We start from the raw sequence: 26,845 nt of genomic DNA, 5'->3' as shown, positions 1-26,845 counted from the left end.
TCTCCCCGTCTCTCTCTCCTCTCTCTTTTCTCCCCATCTCTCCTCTTTCTTATCTCCCCGTCTCTCTCTCCTCTCTCTCTTTTCTCCCCATCTCTCCTCTTTCTTATCTCCCCGTCTCTCTCTTCTCCCCCAGGCTGGACAGATGGAGCCTCGTTGTTTTTCTTTAGGGACATTAAAGAAGTTTTCAGAGTTTGAGAGGAAGGAGAGACGTGGTTAGAGAGTCTGTGATTTCCTCAGTCCGGCCCCCGCGGGTCGGCGCCGTCACTTTCTAAACCACCTTAGAATGTAGTAAAGTCTAGAATTCCGCTCCAGGTTCCGGTGACAGATCTGAGAACCCCCCCCATCCATCTTCCGGACCCCCGTCCGATGCATTCCACGTCCCCCAGTGACAGGGTTAATGTTTAACCGGCTCAGTGCCATCCATCTGCCCCGTTCAGGGGGAGCTGTGAAGCCCCCTGCGGAGATCGGGGTTAATGTGTAACGGCCAGGATTCCTCCCGGGGTCCGGCTGCCCCCTGCTGGGGTAAAACCACCGGAAACTGAAAATCTGCCCCAAACGGCCCCGGAATCGGAGAAACTCACAGAAAAGAAACATTTTCACTTTAGGATTTTTTTTAAGCTCAGTAAATTTACTCCATAAAGGGGTGAAAAACAAAAAAACGCCCTCCAAACGAAAATGCCCCCTTTAGGTAATGAGCCGGAATTTGCACGATAGATAATACGCTACGTGGCCAGAAGTATGCGGACGCCTCACCATCACACCTCTATGAGTTAGCGGGACCCCCATTCCAGAGACAGGCGTTATATGAAGCCCCCCCGTGCGGATATAACGGCGTCCACTCTCCTTTCCATGACATTTTGGGGCGTTTCTGTGGGATTTTTGCCCGTTCATCCAGTAGAGCGTCTGTGAGGTCCGGCGCTGATGTTGGATGAGACCCCCGGCTCGCAGTCTCCGTTCCGGTTCATCCCCTAGGGGTCCGATGGGGTTGAGGTCAGCGCTCCGTGGCGCGCTCCGGTGTCTTTATGGCGCTCGCTTTGTGCGCCGGGGCCGCTGGGATAGAAAAGGTTTCCCCCCAAACTGTCTCCGCAGCGCTGGAAGCGAGGATCGCCCCGAATGTCTCGGTGCTGAACCCATCGCTGGAACTGCGGGGCCAACCACTGAAAACCGGCCCCAGACCATTACCCCCCCCCAGACATTACAGCAGGCGCTGTGCATTCTGGGATATATCCCCGTCCGTGCCCGTGACAGGGTTAATAATCACCCTGCGCAGACAGCTCCGTAGATGAGTGTGGGGGGGTTAATGGTTAACTCCGATGTCACTATTTGTCTTCCGGAGGCCAACGGACAGATTAAACGCCACTTCAGGTCCCTGACAGTCTTCACGAGCCGTATCTCTGTCCATACATGCTTAATAGCCTCACTGTATTACCCTCTACCACTTCTGCTGGGAGGCTGCTCCACTTATCCACCACCCTCTCAGTAAAGCTAAAAAATTAGATTTTTGATTTAGCAGAACATATCATCCCCAGATGAAGGTCAAGGACCTCAGCCATAACTATATGACCATCCCATATATATATATATTCACGAACACCTCCAGCCATGATCAGTTCTACTGTGCAACCATTCCAAGGATCCACTACTTTTTTATTAAGGCCTGGGTGGGATCCTTTTTGTGTTCTCTCAGAGGGGTGTCTGCTCAAATGGCTCCTCTTTCAATAAATATTTATTTTAAAACTATATACCATTAGTTATCGTTGACAGAAAATCGGACTTCTTTCCTGTTTAACTCCTCCCCCTGCTGCGTCTGCTGAATCAGGAAGTGGCCGTCAGTACACTTCCTGCACGCGCTCAATCACAGAAAACTCAAGCTTTATTGTCCGCTTTGCGATAGTTCCACGGACACCCGGAATCCTTCCTTATCTTATTGCCGGAACCACCAAGTAAAATGTTTTTTTAGAACCTGCGAGCGAACGAACCAATCGGATTGCTCAGTGCTGTCCGTCCAGCCGGCTCGCCTGCGAATAGTAACGATTAATGTATGAGACGCCCGTCTGTGGAGGAGAGACGGAGGTTGGGGAAGAGTTAAGGCACGGTCCAAGACATAATGCCGCCTGGGGCGAAGTTTAAAATGATTTATCTATACATTATACAGGGGCCGGTCACTGATTTATCTATACATTATACAGGGGCCGGTCACTGATTTATCTATACATTATACAGGGGCCGGTCACTGATTTATCTATACATTATACAGGGGCCGGTCACTGATTTATCTATACATTATACAGGGGCCGGTCACTGATTTATCTATACATTATACAGGGGGCCGGTCACTGATTTATCTATACATTATACAGGGGCCGGTCACTGATTTATCTATACAATATACAGGGGCCGGTCACTGATTTATCTATACATTATACAGGGCGCCGGCTCACTGATTTTTCTATACATTATACAGGGGGCCGGCTCGCTGATTTATCTATAGATTATACAGGGGGCCGGCTCGCTGATATAACTATACATTATACAGGGGCCGGTCACTGATTTAACTATACATTATACAGGGGCCGGTCACTGATTCAACTATACATTACATAGGGGCCCGGCACACTAACTTATCCATACATTATACAGGGCCAGCTCACTGATCTTACGTGGCTGTAGATAAAGTGCCCACCGCTGATTATAGGAAGTGAAACATGGCCTTTTTTGGCCATGCACAGGTTAACGAAAATAGCATCAAGACTCCCCTTTCTCACATTTTTTTCTGTCCTTGTTGTCATGGTGATTTGATTTGAGCTGAGCGCTCACCACTTTCCATGGATTAAAATCACTTCGCGTGTCACCAGACTCTACCTTTTCCTCTTGGCGCTTTCTCTTTCCATATTCTTCGCTCTCCCTATCATCGTCCTCCGGCCTCCGCGCCTTCACTTCCTGTCCCGCTGATACCGGCCTCCATATCCATTCTCCCTGCCCATCCCGTCTTCATCTTCCGTATGTTTCCTTCCATATCACCCCCCCACATACACACACATACATACACGCATACATACATACATACACGCATACATACATACACATACATGCATACATACACATACTTACATACACGCATACATACAGACATACATACATACACATACATTCATACATACACACACATACATACACGCATACATACAGACATACACATACACACACATACTTACATGCATACATACACACACACATACATACACGCATACATACAGACAGACATACATACATACATACATACATATACACACATACATACATACATACACACATATACATACATAAAGACATACACACACACATACAGACGTACACACACATACATACATGCATACATACATACATACACTCATACATACATACACACACACACCTCTTCTGCCTCCCGTTCTCTATCCCTGTTCCCTGGTTAATTCCGTGTCTAACGTTCTCGCTATCTTAGATCTATCCCTACAGCGGCTGCTATTTTTGCGGCCCCCGCTCTGGCCCCCGTGCCAATAGCCAAGCAGGGCTTTGTGTAACGCCGATAAAGGAGACGAAGGGTTATTTTATACTCTCCTCAAGACTTGATCTTGGAACCACCATACACCGCATTCCAATTTACAGAGCATGGCTTCAAACCCTTTTAGAAAAGAAGCTCATTGGCCCCCGCCACGCATCGAAGCCCCCGCCACGCATCGAAGCCCCCGGCAGATTCCAGATTACCCTTCGTTCTAAACGTTCCATCGATATTTATAAAAAGAGTTAATGGCGGATCCGGGGGGGCTGGGAACAATCTCTAGCGCTAGAGGCTCACGCGCAACTAAAGCGATGCCGGGAGAGAACAGGAAGTGGTTCCCCAACTTCCTGTTTGGGCTGACAGCAGGATTCCAGTGTTGTCTGCACTGAAGGATCATGGGAAATGGAGGAAAAATTGCATGAAAAATCTCAATCTGAATAAATTAAATAATAATAATAATAGTAAAATAGTAATAATAATATAATTATAATACTAATAATAATAATATAATTGTAATAATAATAGTAAAATAATAATAATAATATAATTGTAATTATAATAATAGTAATAATATAATTGTAATAATATTAATAATAGTAAAATAGTAATAATAATATAATTATAATACTAATAATAATAATAGTAAAATAGTAATAATAATATAATTGTAATAATAATAATAGTAATAATATAATTGTAATAATATTAATAATAGTAAAATAGTAATAATATGGTTTACATCAAAATAAATTAAAATTCACCAAATTGTTCAAAGCCGGAGAATCCAATTACTAAATATGAACCCTTTATCCTGAGCCAGCCAGTCATTGCATGGGGAACATTTATGATGTCATGAGTAAGTTTATGTGGTCATAATTACTGACGCTTTGATTCATTTAGGGAACGAAGCTAAAATGGAAAGAAAAAATATATATTTTTGTTGAATTTAATTAAAAAGTTACAGATCTTGGCCAGGTTTTCTCGTACCGAATCATTCAAGACAGAGAAGTCTTGGAGGTTTGGTGGGAGGATTTTATATTTAATATGCTGTGGGCTGTGGATGCGGGCTGTCAGCTGTGCAATCTCTTACATGAATAAAAGGTATACATGTATAGTGGTAGATAACTGGAGCAGCCCCTCAGTGGAAGTGGTAGATAGGCTGGGATATAGCGGCTGACTCTCAGACCAGACCAACGACTGATCCAGGTTGGAGTCTTAAATGGGCGGAATGAGGCAAATTCTATGCTTCTATGTTGTGTAACTGTGAAGAGAGTCTCTCCAGGGATCGTCACTGAATCTGTTCGTCATCTAAGACAGTTTGGGGAAATCTACTGGAGTGGCGGTTGGGTTCCGTAGATCATAGAGGTTTAGAGACTCTTCGCAGGTCATAGGCCCAGCTGTTGTGTCTTGAGGGCCCTTCACCAGGAGTCATTGAGGTATGCCTGGAGGCATCTGCCAGACCTTCCAATTTGGTAAAACATTCCTATTGGCACTGGTTAACATCCAATCGAATCTCTTTCCAAAGGATCCGCCAACTCAAACATGGTTCCATACGCCGCATAATACAATTCCTAGAAAGAATAGATAGATTTATCCTGAATAAGTAACCGACTCAAACCTCAAGTACGAGATTCTACGATGGAATCTCCAAATAGAAGATCCAAGAAACTCATGGATTCCATTGATAATTATGATAGTCTGTGACATCATTAAAAATGTTCTTCCCAACCAATGGAAGACAAGTCAGGCAGACAGCCCATCTACCGTTGGCCGCACATAGTTCCGAGGACCTTTCTTTAATGCTGTCTAAAACACGTAGACTGTATATGCCATCAATGCATAATCTCTCCGGCCCCCGTGATTCTGTGAATGTTGGCCATAACCGGCCGGGGTTGTCATCATTTAGATTGACCCGAAAAGTAATGTTTTATTATCTAAATATTCGAGCAGGCGATTGTGTTGCTGAAAAGCCACGTCCAACCCACCTTCCCCCCGATAAACTCCAGGAGCCGCCACGCAAGTAACAGGAATTAGCATAAACACCCCGTACAGCAGAAGGGAGATGTGACCGGCTCGTTAAAATGCACCGTGAAGTGATGACAAGCAAAACACTTTAAATAGGGAGCCTCCTCCAGAAATAGACGCTTTAAAGACTCCCCCTGCTCATGAGTATCTGGAGCTGTGAGGTTTGTAGCAAGTAAATAAAACTTTGCAGCCTCTCCGATTGTTGCAGATGGGAAATAACCCCATATTCCAGAGGACATCCTCTGGAAAAACCTCTGGCAACTGAAACTGTAGACCTCCAGAATGACCCTCTTATTAGAAACCTAGTACCTGCCGAAGGATCAGACCCATCAGGTAGACATGCGCAAATGGCGTGGGATGGAATGGGTTGGAATGGAATGAGCTTGGGATTCAATGGGTTGGGATTCAATGGGTTTGGATATAATGGGTTAGAACGGAATGGGTTGGGATAGAATGAGTTGGAATGGTATGACCGTGTGATGGAACCTCATGGGACATCAGCAAAGCCGTACACACCTTGGTGCCATAATACAGCAAGCAGGGGACTATACAATGCTACATAACTGTCCAAACTGGCATGTCCTGATACCCTTTCAACAGTCCCCTTTGGCTCTACGGCTCCTGCAAGATCATTGGAATCTACAAAGGTAGGTAGAAGCGGACTGTGAACCTGATGAAGGCTACAGACCAAATTCTGCTTAGGGAAGACACTAGCGGGGCTGGAGGAGCAGCAGTAGAAGCACAACCCAGGCAAGGTTCTAAACTGGCTCTGTGTCATTGTTCGACATTAAATCTAGAACACAACTCAGTGGCAGGGCTGAGAGGAACACGCCAGCATTACAAGAACCCCACATGGAGCAGTGCCGTGTTAGCCGTAGAAAGAGCAAATATGGCAAAGATGACCATCTAGGTTTCTTCCTCAGCCATATTATACCCCTGAAGAAGACACCTAGATAGTCTCGAAAGCTTGCATTTCTTTATACAGTACTTCAGTTAGCCAACAAAGGTATCACCAAATGTGCTCTTTCTCTAGAGTCAATCAGCCTTTCCAGGTACTATTATCGAGAAAACGGCATCTGTCTTCGGAAATCTCCTGTGAAGGAGGCGCTGTCTCTTTGACCAGATCAGGGTAGTGTTGTTGGGATAATGTTCACTGTTATGTTGTTCAAGGAGGATCCATAGCCACATCTCACAGCCATTTCTTCTCCGGAGGACTCACATTGACCCAGTTTATGGTGTGTTCTGTCTTTGGAGCAATCCAAGGTCCAGCCAGACGTTCTATCAGACATCAAGTGGCGTTCTCTCACACGTCTGCACAGAGAACCGTCTCAGCCACCAGCGCGTAAGGTGTAGAAAGTGTCCTTCTCAGCCGTGTCACGAGACCTCGCCAGCAGTCAAATAAAAATAGTATCTCTACAGGATAAAAAAAGTGCTTATTGTCCATCGGTAATATCTTAAAGCATTAAATATGTCTAATGGCAGATTAGTTTACGCCAGCTGATAACACGTTCGGAGAGAGACAGACGCAGCTCTCAATAATAACTCAGCAGGTAATAAGCGGGATTAGACAGACTCTACTCCTGATGAAGCCAGTTAAGTGAAACGCATCGGCGGCAGTGACGCCACTTCTCGCGTCCGCCTGATGGGTAAGTGCTTGGTGGTACGCGGGGGGCCTTAAGCCGGCTTCCATCATTCCAGAGCAGACATTGATGGAACTTGGTTTAAATCTCTGGCACTCAGTGGTACCTCTGAGCTCCACCGTTCATTAGACGGCTTTCTTAACGCCCGCTTATTACACGATGAGTAATCTGGAGTCATTACCTCTCAGTCTCGCGCTATATTCTGTTTTCACCGCCATTCCTCACGCTTCTCCAGGATTTGTGAGCCCGTTAGCTCGGAGTGAGTGGTCTGGAGAGCGAGTTTAGCTAATTCATTAACAGGGTTACCAATGGCGCATTTTACTCTAATTTCACTCTTCTTGGCCGTTCAACTCCAACTTTTAGTGAACAATTTCTAAGTTGACAATTCTCTCTGAGGGTTACAGGCAGGGGCGGGCTGGGCCGGGGGGCAGGGGGGCAATTGCCCCCCAGGCCGCCCGAAATCTAATCTAAACGGCCGCTGGGTGCTGATGCCGCCGGCCGGCGCTACTTTAATACTTTTTTTTAAAATTGAATATGGCAAGCCGGATCGGCTATTAAATGGGAAAAAGCACCCAGCGGCCGTATGCGATGGCCGCCAAGTGATGGGAGCAGCGTGAGGGGTGAAAGCTCCGCCCCCTCGCACTCACCTTTCACCCCTCACGCTGCTCCCATCACTATGCGGCCATCAGACTGCTGGAAATCGAATCTAAACGGCCGCTGGGTGCTGATGCTGCCGGCCGGCGCTACTTTAATACTTTATTTATTTATTTTTAATATGGCAAGCCGATCCGGCATATTAAATAAATAAAAAAAAGGATTAAAGTAGCTCCGGCCGGTGGCATCAGCACCCAGCGGCCGTTTAGATTCAATTTCCAACAATCTGATGGCCGCATAGTGATGGGAGCAGCGTGAGGGGTGAAAGGTGAGTGCGAGGGGGCGGAGCCACCTCACTTGACTTGCCCCCCAGGCCTTAGGCTGCCAGCCCTCCCCTGGTTACAGATGAGTCCAGACATGGATCTCGTTGCCCACCTCACTGCCGATGCCCAGGAGAGACAGCTGGGGTCATAAACTCCTTTGTGCTGGGCAAATAGTTCTAGATTGCCCCAGTGTGGGGGGGGGGGGATAATCTGTGACATCCATGAAGAGAATCCCTCTTTAATGGCACAAGTGAGCTCAAGTCCCTCGAGTTGTTTAAACGTTGTCTGTTCTCCTCTGAGTTTGTCTCGTATTTTTTGCCTTGTGGAAATCATCCGCTTTTACGTTTTTATTCTCATTTTGCTTTCTAAAACTCGAGGGCCAAATACTTCGATGTAACGTAATCTACTGAGAGGGCAGTGTCTCAGGATAAGTGGTTTTGTCTACTTAGGTATTAAACATGCGCGGGACAGACCAACGACTGATTAGGGTTTGAGTCTTTACAGCAGGAGAAACGGGCGAGCAGACGGGGGCCGGATGGGGCCGATCTGCCGGCAGATTCTGTGTTTCTAGGGTAAAATAAGGTTATTTATTGTGTTGTTATAATATTTGAAAGCAAAGTGATTGCCCCGAATTGCCGTGGTGGGTTGGACAGCCTGCTTCATTCATTCATTCATTCGCATCGCGCTGACGGCATTCGGCTCCGATACAATTAACATCGTTATGTAAGGATGCCCTCGCCCCGGAGCACAAGGGCTTCGCCGCTTCCAGCCCCTATCAATGAGTATTTCCCATTCAATAACCCTTCTATGCACCCCCCGACACAACACTACCCGCCTGCTCGTGTCCTAGAGGTATCCGGTGAGCGGGAGCCGGGTTAAGGAGCGCGTGCTGGGATTTTAGGCCACTGGTCGGCAGGTCCGGGGAGGGAGCGTCATGATACGCCTGACATCAGCGACACGGAGCGTGTCTACAAACACACAATTCATTGCGTTACACTGAGAGGCGCAGACAGGCAACCCCTCTTTATTTAGGCCAGTCACTCTCTCTGCCCCCCTGATACCCCCTCTCCTCCCCTAATGCTCCTCTTCTTCCCTGTTGCCCCTCTCTCCCCCCCGATGCCCCTCTTTTCTAGGAGGTCAGAATGTTTGCTGGGATAATGTGTAAAAAAAAAGTAGGAAACGGCTTTATACATTAAACGGGGTAAATAAACCCCCTTATTCTTCTTCTAAATGCCCCACCCAGTGACACAAATACCCCGCAATAGGGCGCAAAGTCACATAAATTGTCTGTAAAGACTCAAACCTTAATTAGCCGTCGGTCTCGATTCATGAGCCATGCATGTGTAATTTCCCCTGACAGTTCTAATTTCTCCTCTACCACTTCTGCATAGAGGCTGTTCCACTTATCTACTACCCTTTCAGTAAAACAGTTCCCCCCCCCCATTAAATCTAAAGACTCCAACCTTCTCGGTCTAGATTTTAGATTGTTCTGACATTTCTGTATACTGTCATAATGAATTAATAATTATTTAATAATAATTCATATTAATATATATATACACTGGTATACAGATAGATTGTTAACCCATTACACACCATCAACCACGCTAACAAATCCATTGTTTAAAACCAACTTTATTTCTTTGAAAAAATAAACAATTCAAGTTTTTTTCTTTATATACAAAAAAGAACGTGATAAATACGACAAGAAGCTGACGATAAAAAAGACCTTTGCCAGGTGTGTAAAAGGGAAGAAAAAGTCTATTTCTCATCTGACTTAAAAAATAGTTTTAACCCCTCTCCGCCCGCTGTGGAAAAAATATCCGTGGAGATAAAGTTCTTCCGTTACAAATCATTTTTTTATTATTATTATTATTTATTTTTTTTACGATAGCAGCATAAAAATACAGCAGATTATTAACTCACTAAGTGCCGGACAAAAAAAGAGGATTTATGTCTACTACAAAGGCTCCATACAAATAGTGTGAGTATTTATAGAAATCTATGATGTCATTTCATACACTGCAGCCCCCCCCCCCCACCCCATTCATAGTGTTTTTTTCTTTAAAAAAGTTACTTTTCTCTGTTTCTCAGTCTGTGAGGGGAATTCAATCCCTCCTTTAAGTCTCGGGCTTGGCTCGCTTGGCGAGGAGCTGTCCGCACTCTTGGTGCTGAGCTCCAAATCTCTCGGCGCGGTCACCTTCTTCTGTACAGGCGTAGTGTCTCCGGCTACTGAAGCAGTGTAGGTTCTCGGCGATAACAGGTACGGTATACGTCGGTTTCACGGTTTTGTATACATCAGACTGTAAAGATAACAGAAGATTGAGCCATGCAGGCAACAGCAGAGCCACGAACTTAGCTCCTTCCAGACCACGAGGAGCTGGCAGGTTGACCATGTGGAGGAAACCTCTCCAAGGTAAAGGTGGAACCCATAATCCATCTTTGGTTTGGAGGTATCTTATAAGGTTCCGAATGATAAGCCCATGGCGTAGAAGCCAAGTCCCTTGAGTTTCTCCTCCGTCCTGGCCTTCTGCTTGAGGTGGACCTTGCCGTGTCTTTTCTTTTCGTCGCTCCGAGCGAACCTCCTCCCGCACAGGTCGCAGGAGAAGGGCTTCTCACCAGTGTGAGTCCGGATGTGGGTGGTGAGGTGGTCGCTGCGGCTGAAGTTCCTCAAGCAGATCCTGCATTGGAAGGGTTTGTGTCCGGTGTGGATTCTCAGGTGTCTATTAAGTTCATCCGACCTGGCGAAGCTCCTGATGCAGCTCTCCACCGGGCAGGCGAAGGCCTTCTCGTGAGGTTTGGGGCGAAAACACTTGGCAGGGAATTTGTTTCTCCTGTACTTTTTCCTTGGCTCGCCGATTGGGTTCCCTCCATCGGCTGGGAGGACGGTGTGGTCAGCGCTTGGGGAATGGCCCAGAAAGTTGGCGGAGATGAGTGGTGGGGACTGGTGATGAATAGATTCCTCCTGCCTCATTAGCCCTGGAACCATTGACACTTGAGGTCCCAGATACTTGAAATCTACCATCAGCTGAGGTTTCAAGTCCACCTTGGTCTCGTTAAAATCTGTCTGGTAAGTCTCTGACTGGCAGGTGAAGTCCATGGCGTTGTAGAGAGCACCATCACCTGCCATGGTGCCCATGTGTGGCTGGCAACAGGCGGAAAGGACGTTCTCCACCTTGGACTCCAGTGGGTGAAACATGGGCAGCGATCCATCAGACTGCAAGAAAGTGTCTGGCTGGTAGGAACTTGGGGCAAGGTTTTGGGGGGTCTGGGTTTCCCACTGTTGGCATATGGAACTGAATGAATCCAGAGAGGGGGACACGGGGGAAGCATCCAATTCTTGCTTGCCCGGAATCACCTTGGAGTCAAAAAAGCATTGTGAGGAGCAGGAGCTGCCCAGATTCGGTGAACTCGGCACCTGATGAATGTCCTCGGTGCTGCTGAAGGCAGAGTAAAGCTGGCTGGCGTAGGGCTGCGGGACGCTGATGTCCAGACTGGGTTGGGAGTTGGAGTAAAGGTCCATGTGGTTCTGCATGGCCTCAGGAACGGAATAAAGCGCCTCTTGTCTCCTTGGCCGTTGCGGGGCAGAGAAAGAGGACAGGCCCAGGATGCCCGACATGATGTTAAACAGGGTTTCTTGGTCTTGGTGGTTGTCTGGGGCAGTCTCGATGAAGAAGCTCCCGGAGTAGTTGAGCGGGAGAGGTGGGGAGGGTTGGCTGCCAAGGAATAAGTAGTCGGCGGTGTCTCCATTTTCTGGAGGTTAAAAGAAAAAAGACACCGGTGAGTTAAAAGCGGCCAATATCTCGCCCCCCCGAACGCCTGACATTCCAACAGATATTCATACAGAACTCTGCGCCTCTTCAAAATGCTTCTGATGGCAGGTTTAACACTTTAAGGGTCACAGAACCCCCCCCCCCCAACTAATATATATCATATAATTCTATATAACCCAGAAAACATAGCAATACCCCCCCACAGAAATGATACACGGGGGGGGGGGGCAATTAACACAACATTACAAGAGGTTCCAGCAAATAGAACACTGAGGCGCGCACGCTCCGGCATTGTATCTACTACGTCTAATTAACCTGAAATCCTCTGGATTTATCCGGCAAATCGCCATATATAGTCATTTCAATAAAAAAAAAAATCTAGATAAAAATACACATTTCCTACCTTCATGGAAGCCAGATGTAAGCTCCTGGGTCCTGGGGGGCTGCTGCTGCGGCTCTCCGGGGGCCATGGCTTGTCCTGCTTCTCCTTCTTCTTTCAGGTCACAGCCCTCCTGGAATTTGGGATGGAGAGAGTCCTGGCAGGAGAGATCCATCAGTTCCCAAAGCATTAGATGGTGGGGAGGAGGAGGAGGAGAAGGTGGAGGACAAAGCTCGGGGTAGATGTGAAAAGGTAACAACCAGGCTGGAGGTCCTTAACAAGTGCTAATGAGGGCCCCTCTGTGGCTGTGTGGGGGGCTGCGGAGACCCCTTCTCCGCTGAGCTCTGCTGTGTTTGTGACCATGCTCCGGAGCTGCCTCCCTTTTATATCTGCGGCGGAGGCAGCCTCTGATCTTCCGCTGCCTGGGATCTCTCCTTTTCAGGAGCCTCCCGTGACGCGGCCGTGACGTAAAAGCCCATATAAGGACACAGGATGTAGGATGGGGAGACCCAAAAAGGAAAATCTCTTTATTGTGTTTTTTTTTATTTTTTTGCATGCTATTTATTTATTTCATTATCGCTTTTAATGATAATACAAAAAAAAAACAAACAAACAACAACCAGAAGGGAAAAAAAAAGTTGTGAATTATTATTATTATAACAGCCCTGAATCTGCAAGGCTGGGACAACTCCCAGTATGCTCAGCCAGGGGAAATATCGAAGGGTCTGGAAGTGGGGGATTTGGATGATAAGATGAATTAACCATTTCAATGCACGTGTCAGTGAGGATAGTAGCACTGAGCATCTTTAAAGGGTCCAAATGTCAGATTTTTAAACACTCAGTCCGGTGCCTGCAGGATTTTGGGGGTTAAATGCCTGGTTACAGCCACAAAGCAGCTCTTGTGGGGGGGATTAAGGGTTAAATTGTGTGGCCAAGACACTGATGTTGTGGACTACAACTCCCATCAGGTAGCTGGCTTTATATGATGGGGGTTGCAGTCTAAAGCTGGGCTGCCAGATGCCAGCTGAGGGTAGTGGTAGTTATAGTCCGCAGAAGGACCTGCGATCTCTTCTGATTCCATGGCTGGGACAGCGCGGGCTTCATGAACTAAATAAAAATAGAAAGTGAAAAGATAGATAGAAACTTAGAAGGCAGATCGGCCCCATCCGGCCCCCGTCTGGTCGCTCGTTTCTCCTGCTGTAAAGACTCAAACCTTAATCAGTCGTTGGTATCGCCTTAGATTCAGGAGCCGTATGCCTATCCCTTGCATGGTTAAACCTCTACAACCTCTGCTGAGAGGCTGTTCCATGCATCTACCACAGTAAAACCTTTCTTACATTCCATCTAAGCCTCTGAGCCTCTCCGCTGTCACTAAGCGGTCGGAGGTGTGAAGTGACATTATGGACTATTCAGGCAAGAAAAATTGTTTTATTCTCATTAGGTCTGGAGATATCAGATAATGTCCAGAAGGAAAATATATAATAACAATGATATAACATATCCAGCCGTCGGCCGCTGACCTTAAAGTGCCGGCGCCCCCTCGTTATCCTCACTACAGCCCTGTATCTATATATATACCGTATATATATATAATAATAATTGTTATTGAAATGATGATGCTTTTTACAGAAACTGTGAATTTCTGCGATTTACATTCTCACGGTCTCTGCGGGGTTAATGCTGCCGTTCCACTGAAAGCTTAAATTGCACTGTCTAGCGTGTTGGACGACAAGACCTCATTAGAGCGGCCGCTACGTTCTTCCCTTTAACGCGTAAATCGCATGAAAGCCGCCTGGAAACTCTTTTGTGGCGACGATCTATCAGCGAGTGCTTTTGTGTCACATGACAGCGTTCCCAGAAAAGAATGACGAATGAAACATACGTGTGCGTGATTAAAGAGCCATTTCTAGGAGTCTAGCAGGACAGGGAATGAGGGGTTAAACGCTGCTTTAGGTTAGCAAAGTGTTAAATTCAGCAGAGTGAGTGGGACAGCAGCTTTAGCGCAGCATTCAGCCCCTAGTTCCAGGTCATGGTGTGGGGGTTACTAAGCTGGGAGTCGGCTGCCCTCTAGTGGACTGCGGCAGAAACTGCACACAACCTCATATAACCAAAACCTCTCATTTATATTATGTTTATATATTTGTTGCCAACTTTATTAGGGTGAGAAGCGCAGACAGTATTTTGTTTTTTGTATACATTGTACAGCCAACACACTGTATTTGCAGCATGCTCACACTGTTTGGTAGGCCTCATATTATACATTTGGATTATTTGAGCCTGAGACTAGCTTAGCGCACCGACATTTTTTCTTTTCCCTGTTTGCACAACCTCATAAGGCAAACTTTTTGTCCAACTTGTTTTACTTCTTAAAAAGAGGATTTACGTTTCTTAGAATATACTTTTTTAAGTACGTTGCATCACCAAGGCCAAAATACATCATTTTCAAACGGTTTTCTTTATTAATGTTTTGGCGCACGCTTTGGAGTGATCAGTAACCAGTGGCATATTGTGGCCAAATTTAGATTAAATATCTGTTAAAATATTTTAAAAACTCTTCAGGTTTTTTAAAATTTTCCTTTGTCTTAAATATTGGTCTAAAATATTTATTTTCTTCCTATTACCCGTATCATACAATATTGAGTCCAGCGCGTGTGAAGTGCTGCCCCCTGCAGGATGCAGGCGGTATAACAAGAGAATCAGTTATGATGAGTTATTAATTTATATGATGTCATCACATTTAGCAGAACATAACAAGGTTACCCGCTTGTTACAGGGTCACCGTACCCAAGGCTGGGTACCCCTGTTTGAGGTCTGAGGAATCACCAGTCAGTCCCTCATACGGATAGCACCCAGCTATCCACGGATCATCCAGACCACCATTCGTAGCAAACCAAGAAGAACTCTCTTTATTACAAACACACAGAATTTATATACAATCTCAATGCAATGTGTACCGAACCCAACCCCCAATCCCATCAACCACATCCCATCACAAATCCCATCAGTATACAGGGGATGTATCAGGTGAGGGGATTACAGAATACAATGGGTTCCCCCACCTGTGTTATCCCCCCTGTAGTGCGGGGGCCGTCTGGGCAGACAGGGCTGTGTTGGCTGATTAAGAGCCCCAGCCAGATTATAGGATCGTCTCTTTGAAGGCTGGGGCTGAATCCACATCAGTCTCTGGGCCGGTTACACAATAAACACAATATAATATATTACCGGGTCACAGTATACAGAACCGGACACAAAAGTGCTCCGTGACCCGGCTAAACTTCATATGACATATGAGCCAGCTAGCCTGGCCCTGTCACAGATCTCCCCCTTGACCAACGGTCCGGCAGACCAGGCAGATCCACACGGGTCTGCTGCAGGCTGTCCGAGTGGACAAAGTTCAAAGGTGCAGGCCTTAGTTCATGGCGCCCTTTGTCAGAATCATCCATTGAAGGTGGGCCAGGGCCCTGGTTGCCCAAAAGGATAGTCAGTAGTCCTCTGTGAATTGGAGGACGGTCCCAGCTCAGCCGGGGGCACATGGCTATCCCCCTCACCGGGGTAACAGGGGCACCTGGAGACTCTTGCTCCCTAGTCTTGGGAACTGAGTCTGGGGCAGCTGCCAGGCCAGGGTGGTTGCATGGAAGGAAAACCCTGCTGATCGGGCCGGGGGCACTCGGGGAACCAGGGAAACACGTAGAGGTAGTAAGCGAGGCCTCTACCGGGACACTGGAGTGACCTAGGGGACACTCTGGGACAGGAACAGGTGCCCTTACAGGGTTATTGGGCGAGCTAAGCAGCTCTGCGGGGTACTCAGGGGACCCAGGGGAATACTCCGGGGCAGGGACAGGTGCCAATACTGGACCACCGGGAGGGTTAAGCAGACCCTCGATCTTCCTCTCTGGGACAGGTGCCTCTGCCTGGGCACGGGGAGAGTCAGAGGAACACTCTGGGACAGTGACCTGGGCTTCTAGGAGGACACTTGGGGAACCAGGGATCACTTCGGAGAACACAGGGATAGGAACCAGGGCCTGCGCCAGGCTACTGAGAGGACCCAGGGAACTCGGCAGCCCCTCTGGCGCCCTCGCTAGGTCGGGGAAAGGTGCCTCTACCGGGTCACCGGGGACTTCAGTGGGAACCTCTGGGGCAGTGACCCGGGCTTCTTCCAGGACACTCGGGAAATCAGGGGGACAATCTGGGGCCCTGGCTTCTACGAGCATAGATAAGGGTTTGGTGAGGGGGATTGTGCCACTTACTCGGGCGGTGGGGACAGTCATCTCTTCTGCCGGGGTAGAGCAGCCAGGGTTGTTGGTGAGGACTTGGGTCGGAGCTTTTGGCTTCCTCCTCCGCTTCTTTTTGCTGGCGAGGACCTCGGTTCTTCTCGCCAGGGCAGGGGCCGCGGAGTAGGTGAAGAGGACCTCGGTCCCACTCCCGCAAGTTGTAGTACCATGCTCCCAGTCTGCTTGTAACTCCTGGAGCTCCACTCTCCGCAGCAATTCTTTATAGTCCCTCTCGAGCTGCCATTCCTCTTGGACCAGGCAATCCATAACAGCCTCCAGCTCGGGGGGAATAGCATAAACCAGGACTTCTGCACGGTTGTCCCAGATTTTATCCCTGCGGTACTGGCAGGGGCTTCCGAAGGACGAGTCAAATTGGAAGGCATCATATATCAGTCCTGGGTCGACTGGGCTATACAGCATCAGAGGGTCGCTGTGGTCTTCACCTGCTAACTGCTGGGAGAATCCCTGGTAGCGGCTCTGGAGGTCGAGCTCTGCATATATGAGACCCCTCAATTCTTCTTCCCACTCCGGCAACGGGTTCTCCCCCAGGAGTGGAACTCGTATATCCCACATTGTCCAGTATTGTGCCCAGTACGTTTCAAAGTGGGGATGGGAGAAATCATCCCTCCAGTCTGCAGGCGCAGACTCTAACTGCCATTGCTGGTGTTCCAGCTCACACACCTCGGCTGTAACCCGGTCTGTCTCACCCTCTGGTTCTCGGAAGGGTTGGATATCCTGGTATGATATTTTGGGGGTCTGTTCCCCTAGTCTGGGAGATACAGACCCACTCTGGCTCAGTTCCTGGTGACACATTTTAATCACCGCCGTCACTTGCTCCGATGTAGCCCCTCCTGGGTACAGGGATAAGTGCCATAGAATGTTCTTTTGTAGAGCACTCAGTCCGAGGCTCTCCTCTGGGCCATCCTGGTGCCGGTCCATCTCTCTGCAGTCCGCAATCAGAGTAGCCTTTCCTTTGCTACAAACCTCCAGGAGCTCTCTTGGTGTCTCTCGTCTGCAATCCCAGTTGGTGGTTTGGATTTCACCCAAGTCGTGGGATTCTTCCCACCGCTGCCAACCAATGTTACAGGGTCACCGTACCCAAGGCTGGGTACCCCTGTTTGAGGGCTGAGGAATCACCAGTCAGTCCCTCATACGGATCGCACTCAGCTATCCACGGATCATCCAGACCACCATTCGCAGTAAACCAAGAAGAACTCTCTTTATTACAAACACACAGAATTTATATACAATCTCAATGCAATGTGTACCGAACCCAACCCCCAATCCCATCAGCCACATCCCATCACAAATCCCATCAGTATACAGGGGATGTATCAGGTGAGGGGATTACAGAATACAATGGGTTCCCCCACCTGTGTTATCCCCCCTGTAGTGCGGGGGCCGTCTGGGCAGACAGGGCTGTGCTGGCTGATTAAGAGCCCCAGCCAGATTATAGGATCGTCTCTTTGAAGGCTGGGGCTGAATCCACATCAGTCTATGGGCCGGTTACACAATAAACACAATATAATATATTACCGGGTCACGGTATACAGAACCGGACACAAAAGTGCTCCGTGACCCGGCTAAACTTCATATGACATATGAGCCAGCTAGCCTGGCCCTGTCACACCGCTTATATATCCTACGACGTGCTACAGTATCTAGTTATAAAGAAGTAGCCATTGCTACTGCGGAATATGATGGTGCCTTTAAAATCAATAAATATTAATAATATTTATGAGGGTCCCAATGTCTATAGGGTCACCCTAAAGGAGGTAAAGTAGCATGCAGTCCACATGAGCAAAATTCTAGATTGTTCGGTGGTCTCCCCTAGAACACTGTAATTGGAGGGGGGGTCATGCCTAGGGGCTGAGGGCCCTCAGGACTGTTGATCCTGAACTCCAGTAAAGCTTCTCGTCCCTTTAAATCTCCCATACATCGAGGCGGCCGTCTGATCCCCAGAGTAATCCCCACGTCTCGTAGTGATGTCAGCGTGTTTCCTGTGTCAGACCCTGGCACGGAGCGAGCGATGGCTGGTGGTGTTCCCCGCCGCGTGTATCGGGTGCAGATGGCGAGAGGCGGGAGACGGGCCGTGGGAGGCGAGGATCTCTCGTTGCTCTGCAAACAGCTTCCCAGTCTCTATTTAGTTGTTTCCTGCCTTAACGGGATCCCAAATACCCACACCGGCCGCCAAGCCCCCCCAACGAAGCGCGACCTTCACGGAACGCGGCATCAGGCTGTCTGCGGGTTCTAGGTAACGCAATACGAAAGCTCTGAAAGCCTCGCCTTCTACAAACCAAGGAAATTATTTATTGTGGGGGGGGCATTAAAAAATGTGCGGAGGATCTTCTTTAAAAAATTGCCATTTTTTGGCCAGGTGACAATTTGGCTCAATGACGTAAAAATGTATGTGCAGAAAAAAAATGTTAAAGCACGGAACCTCTTCTTTATTTTGCGAACATTCTTTACGTTCACGTAGAATTTTCACTTTTTCGTAAAAAAAAATGGGAGAAATGGTCCCAGCTGGGGGCGCCCGGGTCCGTTTTGGCCTAACTTTGGCGAGAAGCACCAAGCACCCTTTCTTTTGTCGCCTGACACCTTGGGCTTTGAAGGAAAGAAAAAATAATAAGCAACTGAACGTAGAGGCAGACAGAGATAAACGAGACGCTCTAGAAGGTTCACAGAACGCGTCTTTATTTTAGCCGATGTTGGTTGGTGGCGCATTGTCAGCATTTGGGGCGAGATACCAACCTCTTTATGGACCTGTGGAGATGGACTTGGGGCGATGACTAAAAAAAAAGCCCTCCAAACCCCCGACTTCTGCAAAGTAGGACACTCTCTTGGAGTTGGAGGCTCCTCCACCACTTAAGGTCTGTGGTCTTCAGATCCATATTAAGTCAGTGCCTAGCAACCTCACCAAGGACACCATGTGGTGGCATCAAATTGCTCTCCAAACGTTAAGCGTTGGGGGACGGCCAAAGTTCTTTGCAAAGTTTGGGTACAAAATAAATCATTTGAGTCGGAGAACGAGAAGAGAGCCAAGTTCTGAAGATGCCTCCGTCTTCACCAAATTCCAAGTACGGAAAGGTTTGATTGGCCAACCCTGAGTCTACTGCGTTCCAGACCTCCATGTCCAGACCAACCCGCATTCTATAAGCTAAGCCTCTTGGTTCTTACAGAGCTGACCCCCTCCGTCTGGCGCAGGAAGCGTTCTGGTTCCGCTCCGGTACTCAGTTTGCTCCGCGGACTGACGGATCACAGCGGTTTATAAATAGCGAATAACGAAGAAGGAGGAGGGGGAGACGCTGAGAAAGATCCAGAACATCCACAGCACAAGCAACGACAAAATCGGGGAGACACTGGGCTTTGGGGGGGTCTCAGCGGAACATTCGCGTGGTGACGGTAACCGTGCATGGCCAGAGAACACGGACACGTAACATATGCCGGACACGGACACGTAACATATGCCGGACACGGACACGTAACATATGCCGGACACGGACACGTAACATATGCTGGACACGGACACGTAACATATGCCGGACACGGACACGTAACATATGCTGCAAGCATGGCGGCGTGACCAATGGATCAGCAGCAAGAACGCTCAGCTTTTTAGAATAATAAACATGGAACGGAGACCCCATTGTCCCAAAGCAGGGTCACTGAGACCGGAGGCAGCCTGTGGCAGAGCCAGAATTATCTAACCAACTCCCCCCCCCCCCCCACCTTTATAATTCTTCTTTGCAGAAAAACATATTTTCTTCTCGCCGGAAGAAGTTTTTTGGCTGCATTTTCTCTCTCGTGAGTCACAGAGAAGAAATGACTTTATATTTTGCGGGATGGCCGGTGAGCCGGTACCGGTTTGGCCTCCGGGAAGGCCGGTTTGGAGCCCGTCGTGGGCAGTACTTTTCTCGCCCCGAGCCGGGTGATCCACGCACCTTCCTGCTTCAGATTAAAACCAGAAAATTCTTGTATTGCATCTGTAAAGATTGTCAGGTTGTCATAGCGACCAGCTAGACGGCACAAACATTAATTTTAGGCCAGGAAAATTACTAAATTTAGGGGGGTTTTTTATCATTGGGTTTTCCAGCATTTTCCATCATCTGGCCGACCCCCAGATCCCCATCACCAGATCTCTACCCCCAGATCCCCATCACCAGATCTCTACCCCCAGATCCCCATCACCAGATCTCTACCCCCAGATCCCCATCACCAGATCTCTACCCCCAGATCCCCATCACCAGATCTCTACCCCCAGATCCCCATCACCAGATCTCTACCCCCAGATCCCCATCACCAGATCTCTACCCCCAGATCCCCATCACCAGATCTCTACCCCCAGATCCCCATCACCAGATCTCTACCCCCAGATCCCCATCACCAGATCCCTACCCCAGATCCCCATCACCAGATCCCTACCCCAGATCCCCATCACCAGATCCCTACCCCAGATCCCCATCACCAGATCTCTACCCCCAGATCCCCATCACCAGATCCCTACCCCAGATCCCCATCACCAGATCCCTACCCCAGATCCCCATCACCAGATCCCTACCCCAGATCCCCATCACCAGATCCCTACCCCCAGATCCCCATCACCAGATCCCTACCCCCAGATCCCCATCACCAGATCCCTACCCCAGATCCCCATCACCAGATCTCTACCCCCAGATCCCCATCACCAGATCCCTACCCCAGATCCCCATCACCAGATCCCTACCCCCAGATCCCCATCACCAGATCCCTACCCCAGATCCCCATCACCAGATCCCTACCCCAGATCCCCATCACCAGATCCCTACCCCCAGATCCCCATCAACCCCCAGCACTGTATACAGTAATATAACCCCCCAGCTCTGTATACAGTAATATAACCCCCAGCGCTGTATACAGTAATATAACCCCCAGCGCTGTATACAGTAATATAACCCCCAGCGCTGTATACAGTAATATAACCCCCCCAGCGCTGTATACAGTAATATAACCCCCAGCGTTGTATACAGTAATATAACCCCCCAGCGCTGTATACAGTAATATAACCCCCCCAGCGCTATATACAGTAATATAACCCCCAGCGCTGTATACAGTAATATAACCCCCAGCGCTGTATACAGTAATATAACCCCCCAGCGCTGTATACAGTAATATAACCCCCAGCACTGTATACAGTAATATAACCCCCAGCGCTGTATACAGTAATATAACCCCCCAGCGCTGTATACAGTAATATAACCCCCAGCGCTGTATACAGTAATATAACCCCCAGCGCTGTATACAGTAATATAACCCCCACCGCTGTATACAGTAATATAACCCCCCAGCGCTGTATACAGTAATATAACCCCCAGCGCTGTATACAGTAATATAACCCCCAGCGCTGTATACAGTAATATAACCCCCAGCGCTGTATACAGTAATATAACCCCCCAGCGCTGTATACAGTAATATAACCCCCAGCACTGTATACAGTAATATAACCCCCAGCGCTGTATACAGTAATATAACCCCCCAGCGCTGTATACAGTAATATAACCCCCAGCGCTGTATACAGTAATATAACCCCCAGCGCTGTATACAGTAATATAACCCCCACCGCTGTATACAGTAATATAACCCCCCAGCGCTGTATACAGTAATATAACCCCCAGCGCTGTATACAGTAATATAACCCCCAGCGCTGTATACAGTAATATAACCCCCAGCGCTGTATACAGTAATATAACCCCCAGCGCTGTATACAGTAATATAACCCCCAGCGCTGTATACAGTAATAACCCCCAGCGCTGTATACAGTAATGTCTGGTTTTATCTCATTTTGTTCCAATAAACTCCTTTATCAGCAGACCTGGAGCCGCCGTTGCTGTCAGTCGTGTGATATTTTGGGTGACTTTCCTGCTGAATCACCGCTCCAAGCTGACGCTTTATGGCGATGCTAATGAAGTTCGTTCTGTCCTGATGTGCTACTCATGTGCAGCTTCCTGAAAACATTATATTACGGGGCAGGGGTAACAGCGCTCATCCCCCTGCTACCGGCTACTAAACAGGGCTAGACTGGCAGCTCGTATCCTGGGGTGAAGATGGAGGTAAGAGACCCATTCAATATAGATTCCAAAAAACACATTTGGTGTCCGGGGTAAGAAGCGCTGCGCGTCATACAATGGAGATAACCCAAAAAAACTGCAGAAAACTCACACCGGATCACAGAAAGGATCCAGTTATAGTAGTAGTGATGACAGCAGCTGACTTGTTGGATAAGTTCCCCCCTGTGGCCATAAGTGGAATTACATAAAAAAAAAATATATGTAGCCTCTAAACACAAGACCGAGATAGGCAAGGGAAGGTTTATGAAACAGCAGCAGACGTGGCCTCCCGGGGACAGTTGGGAGCTATGAGGTCGGTGACGGCGGCGGAGATTTCTTACCATTTATTTCTACATTTCGGATCCATTGATGATTCAGAGCCGTAATATACAGTAATATACTCGGCCGGCAGGTGTCGCTGTGTGCGCGCTCCCCCAGTTCCCGCAGTGTCCGGCAGGTGTCGCTGTGTGCGCGCTCCCCCTGTTCCCGCAGTGTCCGGCAGGTGTCGCTGTGTGCGCGCTCCCCCAGTTCCCGCAGTGTCCGGCAGGTGTCGCTGTGTGCGCGCTCCACCTGTTCCCGCAGTGTCCGGCAGGTGTCGCTGTGTGCGCGCTCCCCCCAGTTCCCCGCAGTGTCCGGCAGGGGTCGCTGTGTGCGCGCTCACCCAGTTCCCGCTGTGTCTGGCAGGTGTCGCTGTGTGCGCGCTCCCCATTTCCCGCAGTGGCCGGAAGGTGTCGCTGTATGCGCGCTCCCGCAGTTCCCGCTTTGGGCCGCGGACTCGCGCTGTCACTTTCCGGGTCGCGTCCATAGCAACAGCCCGGCGTTGGCGGGCCCGAGCGGCGGGAGGGACCGGGCTTTACACAGCATGGCAGGAAAGGCAGGAGGAGAGGGAGCAGAGAGTCGGTGACCGTGAGTATGAGATATATACTAATATATATTAGCGTGTATACTGTCTGTACATTATATACCGTGTGTACAGAGCGTGTATACTGTCCGTATGTTATATACCGTGTGTACAGAGCGCGCATGCTGTCCGTACATTATATACCGTGTGTACAGAGCGTGTATACTGCCCGTACATTATATACCGTGTGTACAGAGCGTGTATACTGTCCGTACATTATATACCGTGTGTACAGAGCGTGTATACTGTCTGTACATTATATACTGTGTGTACAGAGCGTGTATACTGTCTGTACATTATATACCGTGTGTACAGAGCGTGTATACTGCCCGTACATTATATACCGTGTGTACAGAGCGTGTATACTGTCCGTATGTTATATACCGTGTGTACAGCGCGCGTATACTGTCCGTACATTATATACCGTGTACAGAGCGCGTATACTGTCCGTACATTATATACCGTGTACAGAGCGCGTATACTGTCCGTACATTATATACCGTGTGTACAGCGCGCGTATACTGTCCGTACATTATATACCGTGTGTACAGCGCGCGTATACTGTCCGTACATTATATACCGTGTGTACAGAGCGTGTATACTGCCCGTACATTATATACCGTGTGTACAGCGTGTGTATACGGTCCATACATTATACACCGTGTACAGAGCGTGTATACTGTCTGTACATTATATACCGTGTGTACAGAGCGTGTATACTGTCTGTACATTATATACCGTGTGTACAGAGCGTGTATACTGTCCGTACATTATATACCGTGTGTACAGCGCGCGTATACTGTCCGTACATTATATACCGTGTGTACAGAGCGCGTATACTGTCCGTACATTATATACCGTGTGTATACGGTCCATACATTATACACCGTGTACAGAGCGTGTATACTGTCTGTACATTATATACCGTGTGTACAGTGGCGTATACTTTCCGTACATTATATACCGTGTGTACAGCATGTGTATACTGTCCATACATTATATACCGTGTGTACAGCGCATGTATACTGTCCATACATTATATACCATGTGTACAGCGCGTGTATACTGTCCATACATTATATACCGTGTGTACAGCGCGTGTAAACTGTGTGCTGTGGATGTTCCGTGTGGTTAGCGGTCAGTATTCAGGTTCTGTCTCTGTGCTGCTTCCTGATTACAGGGAGTTTGTGGCTAATTACCCTCTGCGGGGCATCTGGGGCATCCGCTGAGGCCTTTAATTATAAACATGTTACAGCAGCACACCTGCTCTGGGTCAGGTGATCAGTGCGGGGGGGGGGGTATGAGAGTGGGGGATCAGCGTGCGGGGGTATGAGAGTGGGGGATCAGCGTGCGGGGGGGTATGAGAGTGAGGGTCAGCATGCGGAGGGGTATGAGAGTGGGGGATCAGCGTACGGAGGGGTATGAGAGTGGGGGATCAGCGTGCGGGGGGTATGAGAGTGGGGGATCAGCGTGCGGGGGGTATGAGAGTGGGGGATCAGCGTGCGGGGGGTATGAGAGTGGGGGATCAGCGTGTGGAGGGTATGAGAGTGGGGGATCAGCGTACGGAGGGGTATGAGAGTGGGGGATCAGCGTGCGGGGGGTATGAGAGTGGGGGATCAGCGTGTGGAGGGTATGAGAGTGGGGGATCAGCGTGCAGGGGGGGTATGAGAGTGGGGGATCAGCGTGCAGGGGGGTATGAGAGTGGGGGATCAGCGTGCAGGGGGGTATGAGAGTGGGGGATCAGCGTGCGGGGGGTATGAGAGTGGGGGATCAGCGTGCGGGGGGTATGAGAGTGGGGGATCAGCGTGCGGGGGGTATGAGAGTGGGGGATCAGCGTGCGGGGGTATGAGAGTGGGGGATCAGCGTGCGGGGGGAATGAGAGTGGGGGATCAGCTTGCGGGGGGTGTGAGAGTGGGGGATCAGCTTGCGGGGGTGTGAGAGTGGGGGATCAGCGTGCCGGGGGGTATGAGAGTGGGGGATCAGCGTGCGGGGGGGTATGAGAGTGGTGGATCAGCGTGCGGGGGGGTATGAGAGTGGTGGATCAGCGTGCGGGGGGGTATGAGAGTGGGGGATCAGCGTGCGGGGGGGTATGAGAGTGGGGGATCAGTGTGCGGGGGTATGAGAGTGGGGGATCAGCGTGCGGGGGGTATGAGAGTGGGGGATCAGCGTGCGGGGGGGGAATGAGAGTGGGGGATCAGCGTGCGGGGGGGGAATGAGAGTGGGGGATCAGCGTGCCGGGGGGTGTGAGAGTGGGGGATCAGCGTGCCGGGGGGTATGAGAGTGGGGGATCAGCGTGCGGGGGGGTATGAGAGTGGTGGATCAGCGTGCGGGGGGGTATGAGAGTGGGGGATCAGCGTGCGGGGGGGTATGAGAGTGGGGGATCAGCGTGCGGGGGGTATGAGAGTGGGGGATCAGCGTGCGGGGGGTATGAGAGTGGGGGATCAGCGTGCGGTGGGGTATGAGAGTGGGGGATCAGCGTGCGGGGATGGGGGGGTATGAGAGTGGGGGATCAGCGTGCGGGGGGGTATGAGAGTGGGGGATCAGCGTGCGGGGGGGTATGAGAGTGGGGGATCAGCGTGCGGGGGGGTATGAGAGTGGGGGATCAGCGTGCGGGGGGGTATGAGAGTGGGGGATCAGCGTGCGGGGGGGTATGAGAGTGGGGGATCAGCGTGCGGGGGGGTATGAGAGTGGGGGATCAGCGTGCGGGGGGGTATGAGAGTGGGGGATCAGCGTGCGGGGGGGTATGAGAGTGGGGGATCAGCGTGCGGGGGGTATGAGAGTGGGGGATCAGCGTGCGGGGGGGTATGAGAGTGGGGGATCAGCGTGCGGGGGGGTATGAGAGTGGGGGATCAGCGTGCGGGGTGGGGTATGATCTTTCTGGATTATTGTGGATTTTATCGATTCGTTGTTGCCGCTCTACTTTTATTACAAACACAGAAGTTATAGAAAGAGCCGGAATTCTCAACGTCCACAGAACCCAAATCCCATCGGCCGGGGAGTACACCGGCAATGGATCCGGTACGGGGGGAAGTGATAGCGTGGGTGCCGTCTGGGCAGACGAGGCTGTGCTGGCCGATTAAGCGATCCGGCCTGGTTACATGATTGTTCTGCCCGTTCCGGGGCCCTGGACGCTGTGTTTGTCAACCAATGCCCCCCCCCCCCATGCCAGCGAGTGATGTCAGCAAGGAGACGCAGAGACCTGAGAATAGATTTTCAGATGTGTCCTCTCGCTTTCTGCTGTTAATGGGGAGGAAAAAATTCATTAAAACCCAAAAAGCTCCATCTTCCAAACGGCTCTTTTGTCTCGATTTGTGG

General features: G+C 49.4%; 1 protein-coding gene across 1 annotated transcript; it reads right to left on the bottom strand.

Moving 5' to 3' along the window:
* Positions 1–10,581: 10,581 nt before the first annotated feature.
* Positions 10,582–12,450, bottom strand: LOC149271055 (early growth response protein 4-like). The gene is made up of 2 exons (XM_089507663.1): positions 12,300–12,450; positions 10,582–11,876 (listed from the first exon to the last, which is right to left on the bottom strand). Exons 1-2 carry the CDS (start codon positions 12,448–12,450, stop codon positions 10,582–10,584), a joined length of 1,446 nt encoding a protein of 481 aa, XP_089363789.1.
* Between the last annotated feature and the right edge of the window lie 14,395 nt (positions 12,451–26,845).

This window comes from Sceloporus occidentalis, unplaced genomic scaffold (genome assembly GCF_023333645.1).
Source record: "Sceloporus occidentalis isolate IW3139 unplaced genomic scaffold, rSceOcc1.0.p SCAF_577, whole genome shotgun sequence".
Classification (NCBI taxonomy): Eukaryota; Metazoa; Chordata; class Lepidosauria; order Squamata; family Phrynosomatidae; genus Sceloporus; species Sceloporus occidentalis.
This window is presented reverse-complemented; position numbering and strand designations above follow the sequence as displayed.